Consider the following 24,266-nt stretch of genomic DNA (forward strand, 5'->3'; position numbering starts at 1 on the left):
CGACTGCCAGTTTCTGTCCACCGCTGGCTGGATGAGTCAGCACGACGCTCGCCGTCGTCGCGCCGATGGGTGTTGAGTGCGGGGCCGCTTCCCTCTCAGCCCTGGTGACGCGAAGTTGCGCGCTGTAGCACGCTGGTGGCACGCTGTTGGCACGCGCTGGTGCTGGTGGCACGCTGGTGGCGCGCTGTTGGCGCGCGCTCCCTCTCCTTGAAGATGCGCGAACGCGCCCGTGCTGATTCGCTGACAGCAGTTTCCTCCACTGCTGGATGAGCTGCGCCGGTGCGCGCTCTTTCCGCTGCTGTAGTATCTGACGCTGCGCTCGCGGGCGACAGGTCAAGATTTTCTTCTGCTGAGTGAGCCGAGTCGCACGCGCTCTCATTGTTGAGGTTGTTGGCGACTCTCTGAGAGCAGGTTTCCTCCACTGCTGTATGACTCAAGTCGCACGCGCTTGGTCACTGGTTTGCTGAAGTTGTTGGCGGCTGCTCGTGCTTTTCCGCTGCTGGTTGAGCCACGTTGCACGTGCTTTCTTTGTGGAGATGCTCGAGCGCTCTCAGCGCTGATTCGCTGATACTTTGTTGGCGGCTGGCCAAGCTTTTTCTTCAGTTGAGCGAGTTGAGTCGCACGTGCTCTCTCTGTTGAAGTGCGCAAACGCGCCCGTGCTGGTTCGCTGACAGCAGGTTTCCTCCACTGCTGTATGACTCACTTTTGTTGATACATCGCGACTCAGCGATCCCGCTACTCAGCGAGGCTCGGAGCCAGCCGCTCCATGCGACTGCTCGTCCTGTGGACGTCTTGACTCGCTGATCTGTCTTGACTCTTGACTTTTAACTTCACCGACTTTTGAAAATGCGGCTGACCGTCATATTCAAAGACAATTATCTCTGCGCAGTGGAAAAGGGGGGGCGGGGTCTGTGTGTGTGAGTTCGTGTGTGTGTACAGATGGATCCTGCGATAACAATCTGTTTGCCCTGGCGTGAAATTCCTCTCTCGCGCTCTTCGGGAGAGACAAAGGTGGTCGGGGTTGCTTGGGATATTGTTTAAACTCTTTCGTAAGTTTGCCCGTTTGCCTCATTCCTTCTCGAAAACCTTTGATGCAACTCTATTTTGTCTCCAAGCTTTGTTTTAACAGTCAAAGTATTAAAGGTGAAAATCATTTGATAGCGAATTAATTATTGGATAATAATTCACTGATGTATCTGGTGGCCTGGTCTTAATTGGAGTGAGCGCGAGGACCGTTAACTTTAGCTTATTCTTGTTATTGCATTTTAAATTTTTACCGTTTAAAAAAAATGGTTTAACCCGTGGGCGTCCTCATTTCTGGCTTGCGGAGGGCTTCCCTCTGCGTGACCTCCCTTAGGGCACAACAAACTCTTGTTCATCTGGAGATCTTCGCAGATAGCTGCTAACATCCTCGCCTCGAGAGTTTTATTATTTTTCTTTATTTATTAATGGCCTGTTTATGACCGACACCTGGTTTTGCGTGTGCCTGGCTTATGGGTTTTATTAATTATTATTTTTTTCGTTTGTTAAAAAATATGATATATATAACAGCAAATATTATTGTTAATATCAATTTTGGAAAAGGCTCATATACAACAAGATGCATCCTGTGGCTCAGTTATCATTAAAATCAGCATACATTGCAGTTTGATGTATTTAGTTCATCTTGGACCAAGGATACAAACAAATCGCGAGTGTTCATTTGGGGGCTTTAGTTTGGCTTTGTGCAAACCCAATAGTTTCAGTTTAAAACATCAAAAAGGAAGACCAATCATGTTCATTAGGCAAAGAGGGAGTTTATATGGGTGCCATTAGGCATTTATTTTACAAATGTTAGTTCAGGACAATGTTATTTTGTACCATGATATTTCAGGCTATAGGTCAAGAAGTTGTGGTTCGTGTATTTTCTATTATTTACAGGTAGGACTTGACGGAAATCACCGATAAAAATAGAGTACTGGTTCATTCGTCATCATGTCAGTTATTATGCAAGATTGAGCAAGTCCAGGAGAAATGGTATTTTCAGGTTGTCCGTCCTTCAAACAGTGTGAGGGCGTTTAGGAGAAACTGTTCAGGTTTACTTTTCAGGAAGGGAGGCTATGTCCAGGGAGATGGGCAAATGATTTCCAGGCCGTATTTGATGCAGCGGCCTTCATAACAGCCGAGTTTCAGGCAGATGGTTTAACACAGTTCAGGCAGTTGTAGACATGAGACTCCTGGCTATCAGCATTTGTGGTGGCCATGCCCAAAGCGTTAACCATTGAGGAACCGAGTTGAGGCAGAGTTTCTCCAGCAATCACCCTAATGCAGCTAGAGACGACACGTCGCCACTGTATCAGCATATAGGTGTCTGAAGCACCAAGCCGCTCTTGCACAAGGCCACAAAGAATGTCTAGTCAAGCCTCCATAGCGTGGTGGGGTGCTTGTCTTTTCCAGAGGAAAAGCACTTTTGACAATGTGGACAGATGCTTTGTAATGCCACAACCTAACCTTTACTTAAAGCTAGTTAAACTTGACAGCATACCTTTACCCCTTGCCCTACATTCTTCATGGACCTTTGATATAGTTCGTTAGGTGTGCGATGGAAATATCCCTGGAACATAAGGTCCACATTTGCATGTTTTAGGGGAAAAAGATTCATTAAGTAATAAAATACATCTGGATTCAGATTCATTAAGCATGGCAAGGTGCTTATGTTTGAAGGCAATGGCATAAACCTTGGTACAAGTTGCCACTATTGAGGGACTTGGCCAAATGCGGCACTAATTCTGCACACATACAATCCTTGTGAAAGGACAGAACAGCAGTAGCGAATTTCAGCATTTTATTTTATTAGACCACAATGGTCAGCAAGACATGCAAGTTCCAGCAAATCACAAATAGTCGTGATCAATAGCCACTCCCGTCAAGCGCCACAGCCCGGCTCCTGTGCCTCCTGACGGCAATGGCAGCAGACAGGAGAGCAACGACGGCTGTGGCAATGACGAGGAGAAAGGACAGAGTCCCAGCCGAGGCCCATGATGAGGAGGGAGTCTCCAGCAACAGCAGAGCTGCATCGTTAACATGAGCTTCTTCAAAGAGCACGGGGCCCTGCAGTGACACCACGTGCTTTCCTACCACGCTTGAAGCGTCAGAGACGGTGTTGCGCTCTGGAACAAAAACAGAAATTGGTTGATGACCACTGGCCCATACAAAAGGACGCTATATGCTTCAGGTCAAGTTCCTCAGAAACTCAAACGAGTAGGTCATTAATGGCATGCCACGGCTTGTCGAAAACGAGTCTGCAAAGTCACAGCTAATGTGATCTAAATAAGAACATAGCAACATTACCACAAGCAATGAAAACCCCTTTGTCATCTTGACAAAGGGTTACTCTGCGAGTCTTTGCTGGGTAAATAAGCGCAAGATATTTAATAGAGGTCGCGGTGGTACTCACTGTAGCGCCTGGTCTGCCCACACTGCCGATTGCACTCGGTGACAAAGTTGGGGCTGGAGCTGTCGCACACCACGATAGAGCAGTGTAGATAAACCTGTGGCAGACAGAATGCATCGCTCCAGTAAGTAAAGGTTCCCATGTTTTAGGTAGTCCTTCTGGCTGTCCAATTGTACAAAGTACACGTCATATTCTGGGTTTGTTCAGTAAAGTCACGTAGAAGGGAAATAATAAAAGAAAATAAAGTTACGTTTCGATTGCAACACAAGCAATTAGGTGTGAAATCAGTAACAATTTTGAAAAAAGCGTCAGTTTTAGCCAAATTTTCTTGCTGTTGTTTTCACACACCGATTGCTTGTTGCAATCGAAACGCCGTGAGAATTTGTTTTATTTTTATTATTTCCCTTCTACGCGAATTTACTGAAAGAACGTAGAATGAATCCCTGCAGTTATGAAAAGCTTTAAAAAAAACGAAATTAAAAGTACACTTCATCCAGGGGTGGAGCCAGGGGTGACATTCTACGTATAAGTGTACGACACTCGGTCTGGCGTACTCCGTGCAACTGCATTGTCAGAGTGTGTCACCAACCGATGGCGTCTAGTTCAGCCGACTCTGATGATTCTTGAGACTATAATGTTGAATCTCAGCCCGGCCTGAAATCCTGGCTCCGCCCCTGACTTCATCCCTCCATGGGGACCTGGTTTCTAATGGATGGAAAGAATCGGGCACTCACGAGGTCACGGGTGGTGCTGCGGTCAGAGTTCATGAAGACGAAGGCCTGGAGCGCCAGGCGCTTGTAGTGAGAAGGCAGCGGCAGGTCAGCGACACCAGGGAAGGAGACACTGCAACAAGGAGACTGCACGGGGCAGCTGCACAGGAAACAGTGCCGTTAAACCCTCAATTCTAAGCAAGTGTCATGTATCGGATTGAATGCACGCATCTTTATTTAAAATCTGCACGCGAGGATGAAGGCCAGCTTTAAAGTCAGGACGTGCTCACGACCAGCAAGGCAGCCCAATTGTCAATATGCATTGCACCATGTCCGATGCAACCATCACTGCATGTAGTCGGCCTTGTACAAACCACCATCTCTGGGATGCAGATGGTGGCCGTGTTAACATCCAGAACATCAACCCAAGGAGCATTGTGGTCATCGACATTTGGGGATGGCACTGTAATCTTGTTTAAAACGACACCAGTACTTGGTCACCATTACACGAACCGTTGTCATTGAAAAAGGGCCGTAATTAGCACAACTCTGCTTACGTGGGGGAAAAAACAGCTAACCAATGCCTTGAACGAGGTTGCCTCTGCAGGCCCTGCTGTGGCAGTGAGAGAGGGTTTAGAGAGCACTACCCCGCCCCCAGCCTTACCCATCCGCCACAAGCTTCCACTGCGTGGGGTCGGCGTCATCTGCCGTGGGCGTGGCCCAGCAGTCCTTCAGGAAGAGCGCCAGCGTGGGGTCAGAGCGGTGCAGCAGTGACGCCTGCACGTAGAGCGGCGTGCCCAGAAGCTTCACCAGTGGGTACTGCCATGGCTGGTACGGCGTGGTGTAGGAGTTGTCTGGCAGCGTGTGGAGACGGTTCACAAGGCATGTGGATTAGTGGTGTAAAAGGTCCTGTTTACAGCACATGGACAAGGCAAAAGCACAAAGCCCTCTAAAACGTGCGCATAACTTTGAATTGTAACTCGGGCACACATTATCGCAACATTTTCCTGGTATAGAAAGTGGTTAACATTTAACTTGTATTTTCAGAATAAATTCTGTCACCCTCACCTCCGATTAGCATGGTTGGCTACATGACGTGTATACAACAGCATCTCTCAATGTCTGTAGATGTTTTAAAGGGGCACGTGGTTTCACACGGAAGTGGTGGGAATCGGGTGGCAACAGTTGGCCAAGCTCCAAGTCCCATTTTTAGCCAATTGGTAACTAATTAAGCTATTGAAAAGTATTTGTTCAAGCAAAGGTGACCTGCACAAATGAGGCCAAGAAAGCAGTCCAATTTTCCTTCAAACAATGCCCTCAAGGAGACCGTTTTGGTTTGTGGGTTGTGCAAAAGACGCATTTGGTAGCACCATGGCAATTAAGGGAATTGTCATCCCTTTCAAGGTCGGCCCAACACTAACAAAAACGGTTTCAGCTGGTAGCTGCTAGATTCAAAACCTCAGCAGAAATTAGCATTTAAAGTTGCACGTCGTACCATGGAGAATGTGCAAGGCGTTCTAGTTCACTTGTGGCTGTGAACTCTGTTGGCAGGTTCACAATACTCTGGCAGCACGGCCTAGCATGTCATCCGTTTGTTGCAGTGGTTTGCAATTCAAGTCGAGCAGCCATGCCGATTAATGCTGCAGATGCATCCAAAAACCTCATGCAGCCTGCAATCGGTGGACATTAAACCAGCGTTGAGCTCCATCTCAGCACTGGATAAAATAAGCTCGAGCTAGAGCTAATACGGAGAAAACGACCCAAGTCTTTCCTGGGTAGAGCGACATCACAACCCGTGTTCCCCAAGGTGGCATTTGTTTGCTCCGAGGTGCATGGTGTGGGAGAGGGTAGCACTCACCAGTGAAGACCTGGAGCAGCAGGGAGAGGGGTCCAGTGGCAGTGGCTGGAGGTGGTGGTGGGAGAGTGCTCACCTGCACTCCAAGCTGCAGGTCGCCACTTCCAAGGAAGCGGCATTGAAGAACCATCCTGGTAAACAGACACCACCCGCCAAAGGCATGCACCACGCCCTCACGGCAGAAAGATTGCAGGGCGTTTTGCAGACGTACCAGTGAAGGGACCCACCTTGGTTAACACCGTGTTTACATTAGCCATAAACCACATTTCTACTTCTTCGGGAGACGTTAAAGATCCTGTGACAAAGACAAGATGCCCTTGTGCGTTGAATGTCCCAATTTGAAAATTAAATCGTTCAATATGGAAGCTCAGATTGGTCATGGTTCTGCAAATATTTAATGTCGCAGGGACAGTGGCGGGGGTGGGTCTCCTCTGCAAGACTCATGCTTGACCCTCATGAGCAGAGCACTTGCAGAGGGGTGGTGGCAGTGCTTACTTGTATGTGGACGACTTGGTGATTGCGACGTTTCCATCGACGCAGAGCTCCCGCTCAGAGGCCAACAGTAACTCGTACACGAGCTCTTGCCCACTCCACTGGACACAAAAAGTAGGTCACACAAAACGATAATGCCATCGAGTGATCAAGCAGAAGCATGATACCTGGTATTATCCAAGAGTCGAGATGGCTCAAAATGAGATATTATGATCCCCATAAATTCTGCTTGGCACTCGATTCATTTGACACTCAATCATAAAGGGACCCTGCTGTTCTTTAGAAACTCGTGCATTATTGTGCTCTGCACATCAAGGAGTTGTGCATCGTGAAGGGTCTGATGCAGCACGCGCCATCGTGTCTGTTCACCCATTTGATCTGGCACGTGGTGTTGTGTAATATACAAATAAACGTGCTTCTAAATGCACACACCTTAATAGATGGCATTCAATTAACAAACGTATTCTGTAGCGTCTTTCGTCTCGGAGATCATTTGCCCACCAATGTTTTAAATAGCTTGCTTGGATGGAAAAGTGTTCGAGAAAGTATGTCCTACAATTGATAAAATGTGTAGTTTAAGAAAATAGTTTAAATATTGTTCCTTGTAAGTATGTTAGGTTTCGTTGAAATTGTTTCTAAAATACGTGAAATTGATTATTGTAAGATAATAAATCATAAAACATCAAGTTTGTAATCTACAGTTGGCTGGCTCAAACATGGGCTGCATTTTTTACGAAAACAAGCCAGCTGGTTCAAACATTCAATACAAAAATGTTCCTTTAAGTCGGTGTGTTTAATTTGTTTTGATAGCATGGTAAAAATATTAAAGTTAAGGTGTTCTCCCTTTCCATAAGTTTGTGATTTTCATGGAGAGGTATGTACTTTTTCAGGTTCACAATTCTGCAAGACTTCCTGGAGCAATGATACTGAAAAATGTCGAATTGGTTCGATTTCTAATTTGTTCTGAGGAAATCTAACGTAACACATATCCATTAAGATAGCGACTCTATGGACAAAGCGACTATTTTTGGCTCGCTACGTCATTCCCTTACCGAGTTGCCAAAATCGACCTTACCTATAAGTGGGTTAAAGGCCAATACAGTGTTAGCACGTGATATATTACTCACAATTACCCACAGTGTTACCACGTTATACATTACTCATAATACCCCTACAGTGGTATCACGCGACACATTACTCACAATACACCCACAAGTGTTACAAAGTACCAAGACCTATGCAAAGTACTTGCGATAGTCTTCAGCAATGAATTAGCTATGATTGATATGGCCGCATCTAACTTGAAGGGACCACATTTTCCTGGTCCGACAGAGTTTGATGAACCTGGACACAACGCAAAACCAGACCAACGTTGGTGGTAGAAGTTTCGATATTTTTCGTAAGCTTGCCAAAAAAACCATCTCGACATGTCCATTCCCAAATCGTAAGTGGACGCACACTAGTGCAACGGATTGTCCACCTGGAAAATATTTCGTTCGGCGAGGGCTGTTTCCCAGACCAGTGTAAAATAATGAATGCAACACCCCTTTAAAATGTTGGCTTGAGCCATAGTGATCCCACCAACTAGTGCCCCATCCCACAGGTGATAAGTCGAGGGTCAGAGTGCATGTGAAGTAGTTTCTTGGCAATGTTGCTGCAACAGGCAGATTCAACCCATTGCAGTATTGATCTACCCGAAGTTATATAGAACGGAGGTAGCTTAACTAAAGAGCCCCAGTTAGGTCTCCAAGATCTTATATGACTGGATCACACGATATTTTGACACCATTGAACGAGGGCTACTAAAATCAGGCTTCCAAGGTTCGGTTTATCCAGTACGGCACTGGGGTGGATTGTCTCATAACTATATGGTCGATCAATTTATCAAGCTAGATGACGGCCATTACTTAGTTGGTGGACTACAAGAATCAATTCTCGGGCCCTTACCATTTTAAAGCATAGGTCTTTGTTTGCCAATATCATATTATCGCATGACAAAGTGCCATATGCCGACGATACACCGCAGTGAAGTCAATATTTGATATGGAGCCTCAGGAATATTGTAGATACACTAGCAGTGCACGAAACAGATGAATCGAGAAAACTATAAAAGGTTCTGCAGGTTGACATTGGAAAACCATTTGTGGGATGAACAGGCTTGGCAGACGCCAACTCCAAGATTGTTTGATACTCTTTTAGAGCCTTGGGCACCATACAACCCAAAAAGTTCAATTAACACCTTATGCAAAATATAGTCAGGTCCTGACATTTTTCATATCAGGCTCTACAACATACTAGACCATCATTGAGTCGTCACAGCCAAGTGGCATATAGCATCGTATCGACAAGGCGTGACTATTGCACTTCTCCATCTTACAGATCATCTGGTAGAAACATTATCACGCTGAAAAATGTACGAAGCGCTTTGGTACGTGTAGTTATGGTACTGCAAAATCCAACCAAATCCTTCCAGTGCTTGCCGTTCTGTACTCCCTTTCGGTTAATAAGTGAAGTTTAATTCGATTAATTTATGCTCTATTGCGACGTTTACCTGTGGCTACCAGAAGCATGACCATCAACCAGAACACCAAATTATGTCTGCAAGAATTGATTGTTCTCATTTGCGCAAGTCAAATCCTGTGCAATTAGCAAAATGTGCAAGCCACGACTAAGGAAAACATGGCAGCGAGTACATTACTGCATCAGGCACAAGTCCACTCGACCAGGAGTGAAGGCGTTGGGCTTGTTCACTGAAGGTTTTAGAATCGAATTCCGGATACCATAGTCATGAAATGAATTGCATTAAAGGGCAACCTTAATGACTGCACAAATTGGCACACGACATGTTCCCATGTGGTGCATTTAATCCCATTTCCCAGTTGGCATGAAGGTACGTCAATGCTATGAAGATTCAGGCATGCCGAACCAGTCGCTGGGTTTCATCATGGTCACTGCACCACAAGTTACCCATTTAACTACATCAAGATGGGGGCAGGGCAAAGCAGAGTACAGGAGCGTAGTACCTGCACAGTGGCACCACACGCTGCCATGGGTACATCAAAGACTGCAAGGTCTGCAGACACCAGCACAGGGCTGCACTGCGCACCGCTACCGCCAGTCAGGTGCACGGTGCTCAAGTCCAGCGGTGGAGACGTTAGGTTCCGAGACACAGGCACGACAAAGCGCCCATCTGTGGTGCACACTGTGTGGAGCATGGTGGGAGGGTATGGGAGAGTTCGGTGAATCACGAAAGATGCCCCATGTAACCCGTGGTGATGCAAAAAGTTCAAAAACCAGCACAGCAGGATGCAACTGTGCACCAACATAGAACCTCACAGCAAGAGTATAGTTCAGGTAAAGAATTATGGAACTTCCGTTGAATAAGCTACATACCAGCTTCACTGTAGAAGCAGCGGCGTAGAGTGGTGTCGTAGCAGCAGCCACTCTGTGCACAGACGTCCGCGCTCAGCACACTCTGCACAGAGTTGCATGGGAAGTTCCTGCTCTGACCAGAGCACGTGGCGATCTCTAACAGCAGGAGCACAACAGGTGATCGTACAAAAACCCACGTACTTAAATAAGTCATCGTTTGAGCCACGTGTCAAGTATGTGAATGAGTGTTACTTGGCACATGACCAAATCACTCGGGCAATGCACCCAATCTCGGAAGCGGAGCAGGGTTGTGTATAGCAAAGATAGGCAAACACCGTGCTCACTGGCTGTAAAGGCTATAGCAGTGCAGCACAGTTAGTTGCATTGCAGGTCAGTGCCACTCAACCTTTGCCAACGAGGAGCAGCGTCGTGAAGCATTGTCAATTTAACCCTCAAGACCCAGGGGCAGCACCAACCAGCAGTGCATTAGGCAAACGCGTTCATATGGTGCAACCATTGCAATTGCCCATTGGGGGAAAGTGCATCGAAAAGGATTCAAAACAGCAAGTTTGTCCAGTAAAAGCCAAGGGCATGAAACGCACTTGCAGGAAATGCAAAAGCACCAGGAGAGATGATCTAGGTCGATACAAAAGGCAGCCGTTGACCCAGACCAATTCTATAGCACCAAGTCATAGGCAGTGCAGTCTGTACGTCCGATTAGCAGAGTCAATGATACTGACCTCCGGCCCTCGCCGATCTTAGGTTCTCAGGGCAGTCGATGGTGAAAGCCCAGACGTGTCCATTTAGTCCCTGCCGCAACTCCACCTGGACCTTCCTTCTGCCGTCCTGGTGAAATCAGCAGCCCTCAAATCGGACTCGGGGCCAGCGCTCCACGAAGGCTCAAACAAAATCAGTAGATTTAGTGCATTCTAAATGTTTGGGTGAGGCCAGGTTAATGACAAGTAAGACTGTCGATAGGAAACCCGTCACCACCTGCCAGCCAGACAAAGATAGGCAGACCGCACGTGGGGGTTGCATTCCTGGGTCCGTAATCACTTTCCCAGGTTAACCGTTGTTATTGTACAAACGGACGCTGCCCTGCTCTCTACGCGTGTAATACACTTTCCATATTTACCTTTCCACAAAACCTCCATTGCTCTTCCCACAAACCACAGCACACAAATTATCACCCTTCACACGGGCATCACGATCCTTGGGCAGATAGCTCATTAGGTGTCAACGACACATTTATTATTTATTTTAACTTTCATGTTTTCTGCAAGCAACCTCAATTAGTGCACATCTTTCTGCACAAAGCTCGTATGTTGGTTAGGTCTTCAACTTACATTTTGCTGTTATACACCATACATGTCCAAGTTCGCCCTGTGTGCAATATTTTTCTTACATCTACGTTGGTCTCTTAGAGGCCAGCTTGGATAGTGACCTTTTGTAGTAATACATAGTGCCGTTTATTCTATACCTTGCATCAAACTGGTCCGATTCCATTCTTTGCATCGAATAGTATTGCGAAAGCTGCATCCATTGGCAGGCGTGAAATACACTGAAAGATTGTTTTCGTGTATTGTGATATAAACAACAGTTAACCGTTTACATAGTGCCTCTATCAAGGTGGCCACTTGGTGACATGGTCGTCTGGATGGCAAATCTTTACCGTTACGCACAGGTGGAGACCACTTATGCTAGAGATAATAATGATGGGACGGAGACTAAAGACAAGAAAGCAATGCAATGAAACTAGGACATGAGCAATAAAAGATACTTACTAATGGTTGGGAGAGTAATGTAGCAACATGGCATAACAGTGAGCAAGAAGACAAACCAAGGTAAACTGGTAAAAAGACGATGGCAAGATCTTGATAACAAGACAGATGGAATGAGCATGGCATCGATTGTACGGGAATACCAGTCAAGAGAAAGAGCTGCTGTATAAACCAGAAACAAAGTAGCTACCACCGAGGAATGATCGAATTCATAACATCTTAAGAAAAAATAGAAAAGGCAATAAAACCCATCTGAAAACAAATTCCAGAGTGGACGGTACGAGCTAAAACAAAGATTAAATCTTGGAAACTTTAAAAATGCACGAGCCAAGCAAATGTGGAGGGAAAATAACACGGTAGACAAAATCCAATTTGATTAAGGCCAGAAAACATCGTTGGCACGTGATAGCTGAACGGTTATGGATTGCAAAACATCAAATTCGCTACTATCACATCAGCCCCAGCGGGTACTAGTATCGACGCAAGTCACAACGGTCTCCTCGTGTTCACCTCCACGTGCACGTGGCAGGCATCACCAGCAGCGGTGAAGTGGAGCCCAGCACCGTCCCTCGCGATGGAGAAGCCGCACGCCCCCTGCAAAGACTCCACATCCACGGCCTCATTCCGCACCGCTGGACACAAGAACAAAGTTAGAAAAACCTTCGTTTGGATGGCTTGTACACCACAAGTTAATGTAGGCAGTGTGACTGCAAGGAGAACAATGGATGGTGTCAGTGTCAGCTCGAATAGGAAGTCTCCACAGTACCAGGAACGTCTTTAGGACACAGGATCCTCAAGACGCTGCTGGAATCACGGTACTCTCAAAACCTGCACAACGACCTTGTCTAATAGTTGCTAGCAAATAAGGCTGCGTGTCAGATTTCGCGACAAGATCTCCCAAGTAGTCAACTGAGGACTCAGGTGGGAAATGCAGACGATGCGAGTAGAGAACCAGAATCTGACAGGAGTCACCAGGTTCAGTTTACAACGAAAGTCGTCACCTTGCATGAAATGTTCCAATGAAACGAAGAGCCCATTGCACAGACACGCACAATGTGGCATTGATGAATAAGGGAATAACCCATCTAGTAAAAACACGCAATTATCCTATGGAAGAATAAGATAACATTTGATTCTCGTCATCTGCTGCATTAGACTATTTGAAATGAACCCCGAAGCCAAATCATTACCATGCTTCGAATCCCAGATTCTTAAATGTTCCATTGTTCATGTGAATTACATTTCACAACGCAGAATGAACCAAGAAACCTAAACAGCGACACCATAGAAGAGAAACTGCAGAGGTAAGAGCACATCGAAAACAAAGCAGTTGGGACCAAACAAGTGGCCAGAGAATTTCAGTCCAGAAGCAATTTGATCGTATCCTTGAGAAGCTCCATGTAAAGTCATCATACAATGGATCAAGATGCTTAATTTTTTCATCACGATTGAAGTGAACGCTCGTGGACTCACTCCGTACAAAGACACGGTAATCGTTGTCAGAGGAGCTGCTCCATCCCACAGAGAAACCCAGAGTGGAGGAGAGGCATTGCTTCAGCAGACCTGGGGGAGGCAGTTCAGAAGTTGGACAGGTCAACTACACCTTATGGAAAAATTGAAAAAAACAGCCCGTGCCGGTTGCTGGCTGGGCGCACATCAGTCCCTTCACTTGTCTGTGCACACAAGTCTGTAAGGTGCTGCGTTGTTCTAATTTGGCGCAAATTCCAAAAGGTCACGTGCACGACCCGACAGTATGAACCTCACACCAGAGATCGTCAACCTGCAGCTTCGAAGCCGCAGGTTGAAACATGGCTCATGATGTTTTGTTCATGGACGCCCCGCATTAGACTCTTGAAATTGTAGTGGAAAGTTTCCAAGGTAGATCCTAATATATGCAAATTATCAACGCGCGTGCACAGTTCGCCGTTACTACAATAGAAAGGAACTAGGCCATGACGATTTTGCCACGTGAGTGGTACGTATAGGTCGTGTGCGGTCAAACGGCGTACAATTGACTGTTTTAAGTAAAGTTGGAAGAGCCGTGCCAATCAGTCACAAGCCACATTTTTCGAAAGCGTTATTATCGTTAAAAGGAACGTGCATGGGAGCGTTAATGTCCCCGAACAACCCCTTTCCAATGCACTGGGGGACTATTAATCATCCCCATGGCGGCCACGTGCCCAGCAGCAGTGACGTCGGGTCACGTGACTGCTGCAGCGCACAACAAAGTCACCCCCCCCTCTTCGTCCAGGCAGCGCTCTCGTGGGCTACTCATGTCACCGGTCGCGTCTTCCAAGTCACCGAGACGCCGCCATTCTAGTTTTGCACACGGCAGTGTCTGTACACACGAGGTGGTATTGAGAGAATGGGCGATGTGGTTTGTCACGTGGCTATGGCAGCAGCAGCAGCGCCCCCTTACCACTCGGCTCCCCCAGCGTCCGCGGTCCCAGCGACTGGCGAAGCCTCGCGAGGACGGAGCCCAGGCAGAGGAAGCTGCGGTGGGGGGGGGGGGGGGGCACGAGAAACGTGACCGCCAAGACGAGAGAACGCAGGGGAAGGAGGGAGGCAAACACCGCCCCCCAAAAAATGTAGTGGCCAGTGGCGATTTTAGGGAGCACCTATTCAAGGCCACCACGGTGCACGATGGAGTTGGCGTGAACAGCGCCACGCAAAGCCACCTTTGGAACCCCTGCCACCCACAAATGGTGCACGCGAGACATTTCAGGACCGCATTTTTATCTCAATGCATTGAATGGACTTTGTATTTATTTACAATAATGTATAATAGTGTATTGCTCTTTGCTTTGTTTTACCATTTGTTGTTTCAGTGTATGTAATAGCAGAGATTAGGGATTAATAAAGTGCAACCATAACCACAATCATATAAACATAAATATATTTTACAGCAATATATGGGGGGGGGGGGGCGGGGGGACATTTTCAGCATATTTGAATATTGGGGGAGATATGTCCCCCCCAATATACATTACAACTACGCCCTTGGCCCTCTTATAAAAACTTACACAAGCCTTGATTAACCAGAGCTGTTGAGACACTAAAACCCGCCACCACTAAAACCCGCCACCACTAAAACCCGCCACCACTAAAACCCGCCACCACTAAAACCCGCCACCACTAAAACCCGCCACCACTAAAACCCGCCACCACTAAAACCCGCCACCACTAAAACCCGCCACCACTAAAACCCGCCACCACTAAAACCCGCCACCACTAAAACCCGCCACCACTAAAACCCGCCACCACTAAAACCCGCCACCACTAAAACCCGCCACCACTAAAACCCGCCACCACTAAAACCCGCCACCACGCTCCTCAGGCCTCCTCACCTGGTCAGGAGCAGTAGAAGAACTCGCAGGTTCGCCATCGTTAAACAAATCGGCTGCGTCGCCTCCCTTCGCCCACGGCACCCCCTTTTATATTGAGAGCCCTCAGCGATCCCGATCCAGATTAGATCAGAGCCACCCACGCATTGTCTCATCAGCGAGATTTTATCAGAGCGGATCCACTCACTCATTGTCACATCGGTAGATGTTTGCTCGATGTCGGCACAAGTGCATGGGTGAGAGCTGCACCGCAATCACGCAGCACGTACGCAGGAGTTAATTGGCTCATTACTGAAACCGAATGAGCCCGCGCGCAGATAAAAGCCACGAGTCGGGACAGTGGCTGCGTTGGCTCTGCTGGTGCCGTGCTAAGTCTCGGTTTTTGTTGTCCTTGCGATGGAGACTACGAGGGCTTTGTTCGCGGTCTTGGGGTTGTTATGTCTTGCCTCTGGTAAGTGGAGTTTGGTCGAAATATGCACTTACGAACTTGTTTTTTGTCGTTCTATGCAACTACCGTGTTGCCTGATAAGAACACCATAATATACCCGTACTAACAATGGGTTTGCTAATGTGGCGTGGTGGTTAATTCACTGTTCCATATACCTGAACACCAATTTGCGTCCCGGTAATGTTAACATCGGCGACAAGTGTCTAGACCTGGGCTTTGCCCTAATTCAGCCCGTACTGATCTGTATGGTCAAACTGACGACAGCAGTGTGCAAGACTTGATCCAATAGTGGATTGCCAAAACGTATTCTTAACCTGTCTTAACGCGTGTATTAAGTTACTGAGGTGCTACTGGGGAATTCGAACCCTAGTATTCGCAGCTCCGTGTGGATGATTGTGACTGCGAGTTTCTGAGACTTTCTACGGCTTCACTGACCACCTGTGTCACTGTTTGGGTAACTCTCGCGCCTCGTCCCGTGTGGCACTGCCAGCTACAGTGGCCACCTCCGCCACGGTGAGTGTGGTGTGTGACGAGGCGACGCTCACGCTGACCGTGAGCAGGGACCTGTTCGGCACGGGTCACCTGGCCCAGGCGAGTGACCTATCCCTGGGGGTGCCAGCCTGCCCCGTCACTGGGAGCGACGCGCTTGCTGGGACGGTGACGTTCCTCTACGCACTGGAAAGCTGTGGCAGCAGCCTCCAGGTAACTGGCTGCTAATGCTGCTGTAACATAATCTTCGCAATCCAACTGCTTTATTTTTTTGGCCGAGTGTAGATGCATAAGAACTACAATTCCGCATTCGAGTCGAGCCAGACTTCTTCAATAACAGCGGGGTGTATTGCTTTGAAGTCCCCTTGGTATTTGTAGATCGGTCATTGTATTATTATAAGGTCTGTTCTGGATGATCAGTCGTTCATTAGAGCGTTTTTATTCTCCCATAATACATCAGGAATCTGCATTTGCCATGGTTTGTGTGGATGTGTTTTTTTATGGTGGACATGAGCTAGGTAAATTATTTAAACCAAGGAACTGCTGCATTGGGTCTTTCAAGTTGTTTGAACTTTTATTTTATTCCAATAGTATCTCACTGGGTAATAAATCCCACGTCTTCCTCTCTTCTTAGATGAGTGCAGAGCTGCTGTCTTACGAGAACTACCTCTACTACCGCCCCACGTCCAACACGGGCATTATCCGCACAAACTACGTCGCCGTGCCGGTCGTTTGCCGCTATCCCAGGCGAGTTGACCAACAGTCTCTTGTTGAAAATTGCTTAATTTTGATCTCCAGCTAAACTTCTTGCTATTCTACCTCTGGCGTTAAAACTCCGTGCCTTTTTCTTATTGTTTAGCTTTGCAAGGCCTGAATTGCAATAAAGCCAAAATGACAGCGAATTAATCCACGCATGTAAAGTCTCCCTGTGCAGTCTGTCATGGTTTTTGGTGCAAAATTTACTATGCGTACACAGCAATCGCCTTTGTCGTGCCCTGCCTAAAACATCCTGCCTTGCACGTATCCACGCCTGAAGTGGTGCATGCATTGCACACTGTGTGAACCACGGTCCCCTTAATTCTACTCCATTGCATAGCATTCTTTGCACCAAGTTTCATACTTGCTCTTATTTGGTCCTCATCGGTTATACTTCTTGCACTTTGCGATGGTAAATATACTCTGAAAATATGGTTATGTATATCTTCGCTTGTCTATTTTTTGCAAGATGTTAACGGCATTGCCACAATAATCTGGTCACAATTAGTGCTATTGAGAATCACCCACCTCTGCTCGTTGTAGAGAATGTATGCCTGATCTTCTCCTCGCTGCAGGAAGGGAAACGTGTCCAGCAATGCCATCAAACCCACATGGATCCCCTTCAGCAGCGCCAAGGTTATGCAGCAGCAGCTGAGCTTCACGCTGAGGCTCATGACCGGTCAGTGGTGATGTTAGGACTTTGCCTATTCTGCACATGGCTGCTACAAAGGATGGCAGTTTAGATTATAAACCCTTCAAGATGTTTGCTTTGTATTAAAGAATAGGTCCGATATATGACCGAGGTCCCTAAAACTTTGAGGTTTAAGAATAGGTTTCTCTTTTCTGCCAACAAAACAGGTGTTAAGATGTTAAAACGCCAAACTGAAACGTTTTGCAAGGAATCTTGTCTGCATTTAAACACAATGCTTGTGGTCAGAATTCAAATAATAAATGCATTGCCTTTAAAACTGGTCCACACCAGACGGCTTTCTTTTGAGCCTAGAGACTCCGGTGCAAACCAGAGCTTTTTTTCGAGCAATCGGTTTATAAGTTAATGCATATATTATAAGAGTATTCTATTTCCATTATGACCACATTTTGTGGTTAATGCAGACATCATTCCTCGTTAAAGGTTTCAGTTTGGTGTTTTGACATCTTAACACCTGTTGCCAAAAAAAGGTAAACCTATTCTCATTTTGGTACTGACAGAAGATCCCATGATTTATCTGGGATTCTTCCACAAGCAGTGGCGTGAGCAAGCACTTTCCTAGCTGCGCTTTGAGTCTGCACTCGGCCTTGGTAATTGTGTTTTGATAGTGTCTAATTGTTTGTTTTTATTTAGACGACTGGAGTGTGGCGCGACCTTCCACCGTATACCAGCTGGGCCAGACTCTGAATGTCGAGGCGAGCGTGCAGACGGTGAACCACGTTCCACTCAGGATCTTCGTGGTCAGCTGCTTTGCAACCCCGGTTCCAGACAGGAACTCTCCCCTCAGCTACCAAATAATTTCTAACTCTGGGTGAGATTTCTCTCTCTCTCTCCTAATCCTGTCTGAATGTTTATGCTCCTTGTCGGAAAGGTGGCATTCCACTGCTTGAGCATACAACAGAGCCTGACCTTGGAATGTTGCTGAATCTTGCTGATGGTTAAGCCTGCCCAGGTATATGGTGAATGCTTTTTGTCATGGTGTCGGTCAATACACTACTGATCAGAGATGTTGTATTGTGCGTCATTGACTGCTTTGGTTTGTGGGTGGGAGGAGCCCCTGAAGCGGTGGGGCTCGGTGCAGCATTATACAGTGGAAGAGGAGTATGACATCTCCTAGCGCTGGCTTTCTGCTAGCCTGCCCTATGTAAAGCCACGTGTCATACGTCTACGGTGTCTGTGCAGGTGTCTGGTGGATGGCAAAGTCTCGTATGATGCTCACCTTACTTCTGGGTTCCTGCTCCGGCAAAGTGACAACGTCCTTCGCTTCTTCATAGATTCCTTCCGCTTCCTTGCGACGTTGACCAACAATGGCGATCAGGTGATCCACCGTCATGCAGGCTTCTACAGAAACCACGTTTCAACCACGTGGTAGGCAGTGTGGTTGAGTGAGAACCCATCTTCCTCTTCTCGGTCCAGGTTTTTGTCTTCTGCCAGCTGAAGGTTGCAGATGTTGCAACATCTCCAACGGCTGTCAATAAAGCTTGCACCTACAGCCCCTCGGCTGCATACAGGTTGGTCTGCTTCCTTGCATTGCCAAGAAATCTGTTTTTTTAGCGTCTCCCATACAATAGCTCAATCCATGCCTTGCATGTAGACTACCATATTGCATGCATGTGTGCTTAACTAGGATCCCCTAGACCTGACTTGGGTTTCTAGCTGCAACTGGTATCACAACAATTCCTGTGTAGTCCCGCGGGTCTGCTCTTGTTTAGATGTATTCAGGTGGCTATTGGTCATAGCCTGCACTTGTCTTGAGTTCAGCAACAAGTGCAGAAGCCTGCATGCGATGTCCGTAATTTGTTTGAGCTCGTTTTTAAAAATCTCGGAGCCTGGTAGACAGAGTTCAAATCTCACTCGTGGCTAATGTCAGGAGCATCATCTGAGATCTGCCTTCGTAGATTTTTCTCATGCTAATCACTTGGGCTGGCCACAGGCTGCCCCTTGATGCTACAGATACTTGCAATACTTTTCCTTGAAGGCTCTGACTTTACAGGTCGGGTGCTGTCCATACAGTTTAACAAAACTCCGCCCACAGTTGGATTCCTGGCCACTGCTCCCATCGAGTATGGTATTGTCGCCATCGGTCTGGTCGAACGTGGTGCTGGACAAATGGTACACCACTGTACGTTGCTTGCCCTAAACAGATGCTCGATTGGCACTTTCCTCAAATGTGAACAGATACGCGTGAGCATTGCCTGTGCAACTACAGACGCCGTTTGTGTGCAATGCAGGTGGGTCTCTGCTGATGGCTCGGACTCGGTGTGCAGCTGCTGCGAGTCCACGTGCCCCAGTGGAAGAAGGCGCAGGGATGTGGCAGCAGTGACTGGTGAGTACAACCGTTGTAATCGGCCATTTAGTCTTGTACAGAAGACCCTTGAATATCAAGGGAGTTTAGTTCATGGAAAGTGTCATTTAAAGCCAAACTGACTTTCACTATGTAAGCCTTGCCTAAATAATGGTGTTAGGTATGTGGCCATTAAAAATGGAGGCATCACCATTGAAATAAGTACTATAATGTGCCAAGTAAACTAAATTGACATTGTAAAAACATTCCCATACAATAAATGGCAGGTAAATACTGTCCTTGCAATATAAAGCAATTGCATGCGCGGATGAAGTAGTAGTACAATGCTAAAAACTCTCCAACCAGAAATCAATTTCTGCTTCTCCCTCCCCCCGCCCCAACACCAGGTAATGCTGCTCCGAACTGGTCTTGGGCCTCCCCAAGGTCTATTTAAGCCTTGTTAAATGAATACTTGGTGCAATGTGTAAAATGTCGCCCCAAGTGAAACCAACATGGCCAAGTCCAATTCTGTCTAACGGCACTTGCCCCAACAATGTAATAGGCAAGATGCTTACACGGCAAAGGTTGAAGTGTCACTGCCTGCCTCGCATCTGTCGTCCGCTCTGCATTTCTATTGGCTGATGATGCAGGAAATGTGGGAAAAAATATACCCATGGAAGGCTGACGCAAGCCCCGGTAATGGCTAAATTGGTATACAAAGCAATTGTGCATGATTGCTCAAACTATATAAAGCTACGGCATTTACGGGTCGCCTGTACTGCAAATTGCGTGGCATATGATTTGTGGGGATTTCCCTAGTAGGATGACTTTATTTTTGCAAAACGATGATGCTTTATGAAAGGACATTAATGTAATTTTCTTGCGTCTGAATTTGAGAGCTTGCATACAAAGGCTTTTAACATTAAGCTTTCCCGCGTAGGATTCTTTGCAAACTGCAAGTACTTAACACTTCCTCTGGAGCCGCATTAGGATGTGCCAATGCCCCTCCTACACTCCAAATGAACGCTGCTGTATATATTCTTGAGAAATTTTTTTTTAAAGTAATGAAATTATGTCAATTCATGGTCTGTATTACCAAATATTGCCAGTACAATGATTCTCGCTTTAACTGATTGTGTTTGAGTAATTCTGTGAGGTCCCAGAATTCAGATCTCACCACGGTCTAATTAAGATTACTATGCATGCACTTAGGAACCACTCACTCTTCTGTGCTAAGCAACCGTAATATCTAAGAACACTTTAATATGCGAACACCCTTATCGGAATTGTCAACACGGTACTCCTGAAAATGGCCTACTCATCCGTACAATTAACCATCATGGTTACGTTTGTTAATACTGAGCAACAGAACAATTGAACAACTCCTCGGAGCAGCGCGATAATAGATGTCTGTAACAATGACTATTCATACGGAACGTGCTAAAGAACATGTGCCCAAGGGCAAAAGTAAACGTCAATGAATTCATTGGTAAGATTGTGCACTTAACGAAATGCCCTGAAACAGTAGTGCGGATATGTGTGCCTGTTTGGCTATCAGATACTTAGCAATTGGATAATGGGGCATCAAAAAGAAGAATCTCAACGCCATAGTATTCCAATGAGTGGTAAATTCGTAACATAGATGCTTGTATATATTTAGCGTCAGCAATTAATTAATTGGTAAGGTTATGCAATTAACAAAACGAATGACTAAAATTACTTTTAAACGACCGTATTCGTGTAACGCAAGCGACGGAACAATGCTCTCCACGATCGGAAAATCCTTAACGTGCCACCTTGGCATGGCAACCCTCTTTGAAACGCAGAACTTTTTGTAACAATCTTCGTCCCATTATGCGCGTCTTGCCAACTGAGTTGGCGGCTTCCGAGGTTGTGGCATTCTTTCTACCGAAAATGCCTCTGTTCGGCGTGTCACACACGGCGCCCTCGCCTGCTGTTTGTCAGTCTCTCAACTGCCTGGTGGTTGAGTCGCCACGATGCTCATGCTGTCATCGGTGCCCGTGCTGGCAGGGATGATTGGGGTCTGCCTCGGGCTGCGTCAATGTGCGTGATGATGACGTCGGCACTCGCAGCTCATCCAATGGCTGCAAAGCTTCACCCCCCCCCCCCCCCCTCCTTGGCACCAGACCCTGTTGATCCTTGTAGACGCGACCTTTGCTGGAGTTTGCTCGGGTTTGCGAGTCCGCACGCGCGTGGTTAATCATTAGCTGCTGCGTTGCTGGTCCTCCGAAGTAGCAGCTGGCTAGCGCGACTACCCTTCCTTCAGGAGGGTTCCTGCCGCTGTCGGCTGCTATTCACAGCTCCTCGCTGAATTTTCAGACTTCTAAACATGTATTTGCACGCCATCTTAGCTTCTCGCAACTCTTTGAACTTGGTGCCAATACAACTGGTGGCAGTCTGCAACTCAACATCACGATGAAAGTAAAATAAAACATTCAGCAATACTCTGTCAGAGCCGCACTTGGCAACACGTCGCCCCTCTTCTGCGAGACTCCACATCCATGGTTGATTTCGCGGACCATACACGAGAGCTTGCCGTTGCAAGACTGATTTTCTTATTTGGCTTCTTAATTATATCCGAATTTCTCCCACCTCGGCTCGTCTTCTCATGGACTGGAATTCCTTTGATTTTTCGGCCAGCCGTTCTGACCGTTTGTTCGGTGTGCCTTCGAATTTATTTTTCAAGTAATTTCCTAAATCGCATCAAGGCCTGGCACCTCTTTCCCCCCTTCCTCCAGCCATCTGTGGAAACGTATGCTTTAAATTGCCACAAAGTAATTCTAGTTTCACAACTTTCAGCAGCAGTTGTGACTGACCATTTATGTGCCCCAGTGCTATAAGCCGATTAAATCATGAGAAAAAGAAATGGGCAAAATCACTAGTAATATGGACTACAAAAAAACCAAGCTCTAAAGCCTGGGCATTCGCCACATGACCAATGTGGTTCTCTTACTCAGGACCGTCGTATGCGGTTGAAGATGTGATGCTGGGCCCCATCGTGATTGCCAAGCCCTTCTCAGATAATGCTGAGCCAAGCAGCCCTGCAAAACAGCAGCAGCCACGGGTTTCTGCATCCAAAGGTAAAGCTACCAGATTTTTTTCATGGCACTTTTCCAGTCTCGGGGTAAAAGCAATTAGTTTTCATACTTTGATGCTGGCATGAAGGTGATGTATCTGCTCACCCAGAGATCTAAATGCTCTGATGCATGGATTGTCTTTGTACTGTTCGCCTTTTGCGGTTTTCTGGTTTGACTCGGACTAGGCCATGAAGGTTGTCTCTGTAGACCAATTCGTTTCAAAGATGATACCTTTATGTAAAAAGACTGTTCACCAAAAGTACGTGTGGTTAATCCAGACTTAATTCCTTGTAAAAGGTATCTATTTGGTGTAAATATATGACCACCTGTTTTATTGCCAGAAAGGATAAAACCTTTTTTACATACCAGCTGATTCAATTAAGGCTATACCAGGACGTCCATGAGGCAATGACTCTCTGGTTGACCTCTTGGATTAGCAGTCTGTAATACTTAATCTCTATACGGAACTTTATGCAATTTGGGGAGGAAGCAATTTTGTTTTTCGAGGTACAAAACACGGATATTACAGCAGTGCCTAACAGATATTGCCATGATCCTCCTTAAATGTCCTTTGGACGTCAGCTGTAAACATATTTAAGATAGCAAGCTGTTTTTTAAATGAGCTAAGATGTGTGACCATGCTGAACTCAACCCATCCACCAGTGTAAAATGGCCAACCCTTGGTGAGTGACATATTTGAACGGCACGCCTTTCACACCTTGACAAATACTTGGACAGGTCAAATTCCCCCACAACCTCCGGCATGTGGAAACCCTAGCTTAACAGCTCCGCAGTTAGCCACCAGCCCTTTCTCTCAATTGGTGTTTTACAGGTGCTGCTCCCATCCTTGGTCTGGGAGTGGCTGCGCTGGTGATGGCTGTCGCGGCAAGCGCCACGGTGGCTTTGTTTGTTTCGAAGAGGCATCACGCGACTCCTTCAAAGGGATTAGAAACGAGCTTCTAATCTTCAGTTGCTTTGCTTAACATATGATAATAAAACTCTGGTGCATTACTGCTTCTGGTCTTGTGGGGTCTTTGCTTGGTGTTGCGAGCACTTCGTGTAACTACGCCATACCGCAGTTCATGAGGGTGAGTATGGAAACGATTAGGTGGTCTCCAATTCATGCGTGCCAGGACTAGTGGGATGTACCTAAGTATGGACAATTTTTTTTAAACCTTCCCAATTGTCCTAACTGGCAGTCTTTCTTTGCCATGTACAATGGAGCAGTTGACCAATTTCACGTAAGAAATGCATTCTTATGCCACTTTACTCTGCTATAAAATGGCGCCTGAAGTTTACAACGGTTGCAGTAATTGGGCATTGTTGGTACATTACAAAGACGGGCAATGTGTAAGGTACAACAACCGTGCAAAAAAATAGGAGGGGGGCATGGGGGTAGATGGGCATTTCAAATGGAGGGTGTGAGGGGAAATGTAGCGAACCGAATGTGGGAGACTGAGGGCGGAGAAGGAAGAGTGGAAGGGGGGTGGGCAAA

The 24,266-nt window shown here is 46.7% G+C and overlaps 3 protein-coding genes across 3 annotated transcripts; 2 read left to right on the forward strand and 1 right to left on the reverse strand.

Moving 5' to 3' along the window:
- Nucleotides 1-2,811: 2,811 nt before the first annotated feature.
- LOC142907421 (zona pellucida sperm-binding protein 4-like) lies at nucleotides 2,812-15,116 on the reverse strand. The gene is made up of 13 exons (XM_076056914.1): nucleotides 14,991-15,116; nucleotides 14,063-14,136; nucleotides 13,117-13,206; nucleotides 12,154-12,275; nucleotides 10,603-10,708; nucleotides 9,884-10,018; nucleotides 9,514-9,692; nucleotides 6,494-6,591; nucleotides 6,002-6,129; nucleotides 4,808-4,997; nucleotides 4,168-4,303; nucleotides 3,437-3,530; nucleotides 2,812-3,149 (listed from the first exon to the last, which is right to left on the reverse strand). The coding sequence occupies exons 1-13, from the start codon at nucleotides 15,026-15,028 to the stop codon at nucleotides 2,890-2,892; spliced, it is 1,650 nt and encodes a 549-aa protein (XP_075913029.1). The 5' UTR covers nucleotides 15,029-15,116; the 3' UTR covers nucleotides 2,812-2,889.
- A 189-nt stretch (nucleotides 15,117-15,305) lies between these two features.
- On the forward strand, nucleotides 15,306-16,830 carry LOC142907426 (zona pellucida sperm-binding protein 3-like). Its single transcript, XM_076056919.1, has 3 exons — nucleotides 15,306-15,438; nucleotides 15,926-16,137; nucleotides 16,559-16,830. Exons 1-3 carry the CDS (start codon nucleotides 15,384-15,386, stop codon nucleotides 16,724-16,726), a joined length of 435 nt encoding a protein of 144 aa, XP_075913034.1. The 5' UTR covers nucleotides 15,306-15,383; the 3' UTR covers nucleotides 16,727-16,830.
- Nucleotides 16,831-17,228: 398 nt separating this feature from the next.
- Nucleotides 17,229-23,782, forward strand: LOC142907424 (zona pellucida sperm-binding protein 3-like). The gene is made up of 7 exons (XM_076056917.1): nucleotides 17,229-17,359; nucleotides 18,023-18,200; nucleotides 18,572-18,707; nucleotides 18,806-18,900; nucleotides 19,621-19,715; nucleotides 22,652-22,774; nucleotides 23,604-23,782. The coding sequence occupies exons 1-7, from the start codon at nucleotides 17,320-17,322 to the stop codon at nucleotides 23,732-23,734; spliced, it is 798 nt and encodes a 265-aa protein (XP_075913032.1). The 5' UTR covers nucleotides 17,229-17,319; the 3' UTR covers nucleotides 23,735-23,782.
- Nucleotides 23,783-24,266: the final 484 nt, after the last annotated feature.

Source organism: Petromyzon marinus, chromosome 79 (assembly GCF_048934315.1).
Source record: "Petromyzon marinus isolate PM22_M1 ecotype Great Lakes invasive population chromosome 79, UKy_Petmar_22M1.pri1.0, whole genome shotgun sequence".
NCBI lineage: Eukaryota > Metazoa > Chordata > Hyperoartia > Petromyzontiformes > Petromyzontidae > Petromyzon > Petromyzon marinus.

Coding starts and splice junctions, on each gene's coding strand:
- LOC142907424 (XM_076056917.1), top strand. CDS start 17,320: ATGCAGCAGCAGCTGAGCTTCACGCTGAGGCTCATGACCG. Junction 18,201..18,571: donor CAAATAATTTCTAACTCTGG/GTGAGATTTCTC, acceptor GTGTCTGTGCAG/GTGTCTGGTGGATGGCAAAG. Junction 18,708..18,805: donor TGACCAACAATGGCGATCAG/GTGATCCACCGT, acceptor TTCTCGGTCCAG/GTTTTTGTCTTCTGCCAGCT.
- LOC142907421 (XM_076056914.1), bottom strand. CDS start 15,028: ATGGCGAACCTGCGAGTTCTTCTACTGCTCCTGACCAG. Junction 10,019..10,602: donor AAGATCGGCGAGGGCCGGAG/GTCAGTATCATT, acceptor TCCTGCTGTTAG/AGATCGCCACGTGCTCTGGT. Junction 6,592..9,513: donor CGTGTGGTGCCACTGTGCAG/GTACTACGCTCC, acceptor TTTTGTGTCCAG/TGGAGTGGGCAAGAGCTCGT.
- LOC142907426 (XM_076056919.1), top strand. CDS start 15,384: ATGGAGACTACGAGGGCTTTGTTCGCGGTCTTGGGGTTGTTATGTCTT. Junction 15,439..15,925: donor GTTGTTATGTCTTGCCTCTG/GTAAGTGGAGTT, acceptor TGGCACTGCCAG/CTACAGTGGCCACCTCCGCC. Junction 16,138..16,558: donor GCTGTGGCAGCAGCCTCCAG/GTAACTGGCTGC, acceptor CTCTCTTCTTAG/ATGAGTGCAGAGCTGCTGTC.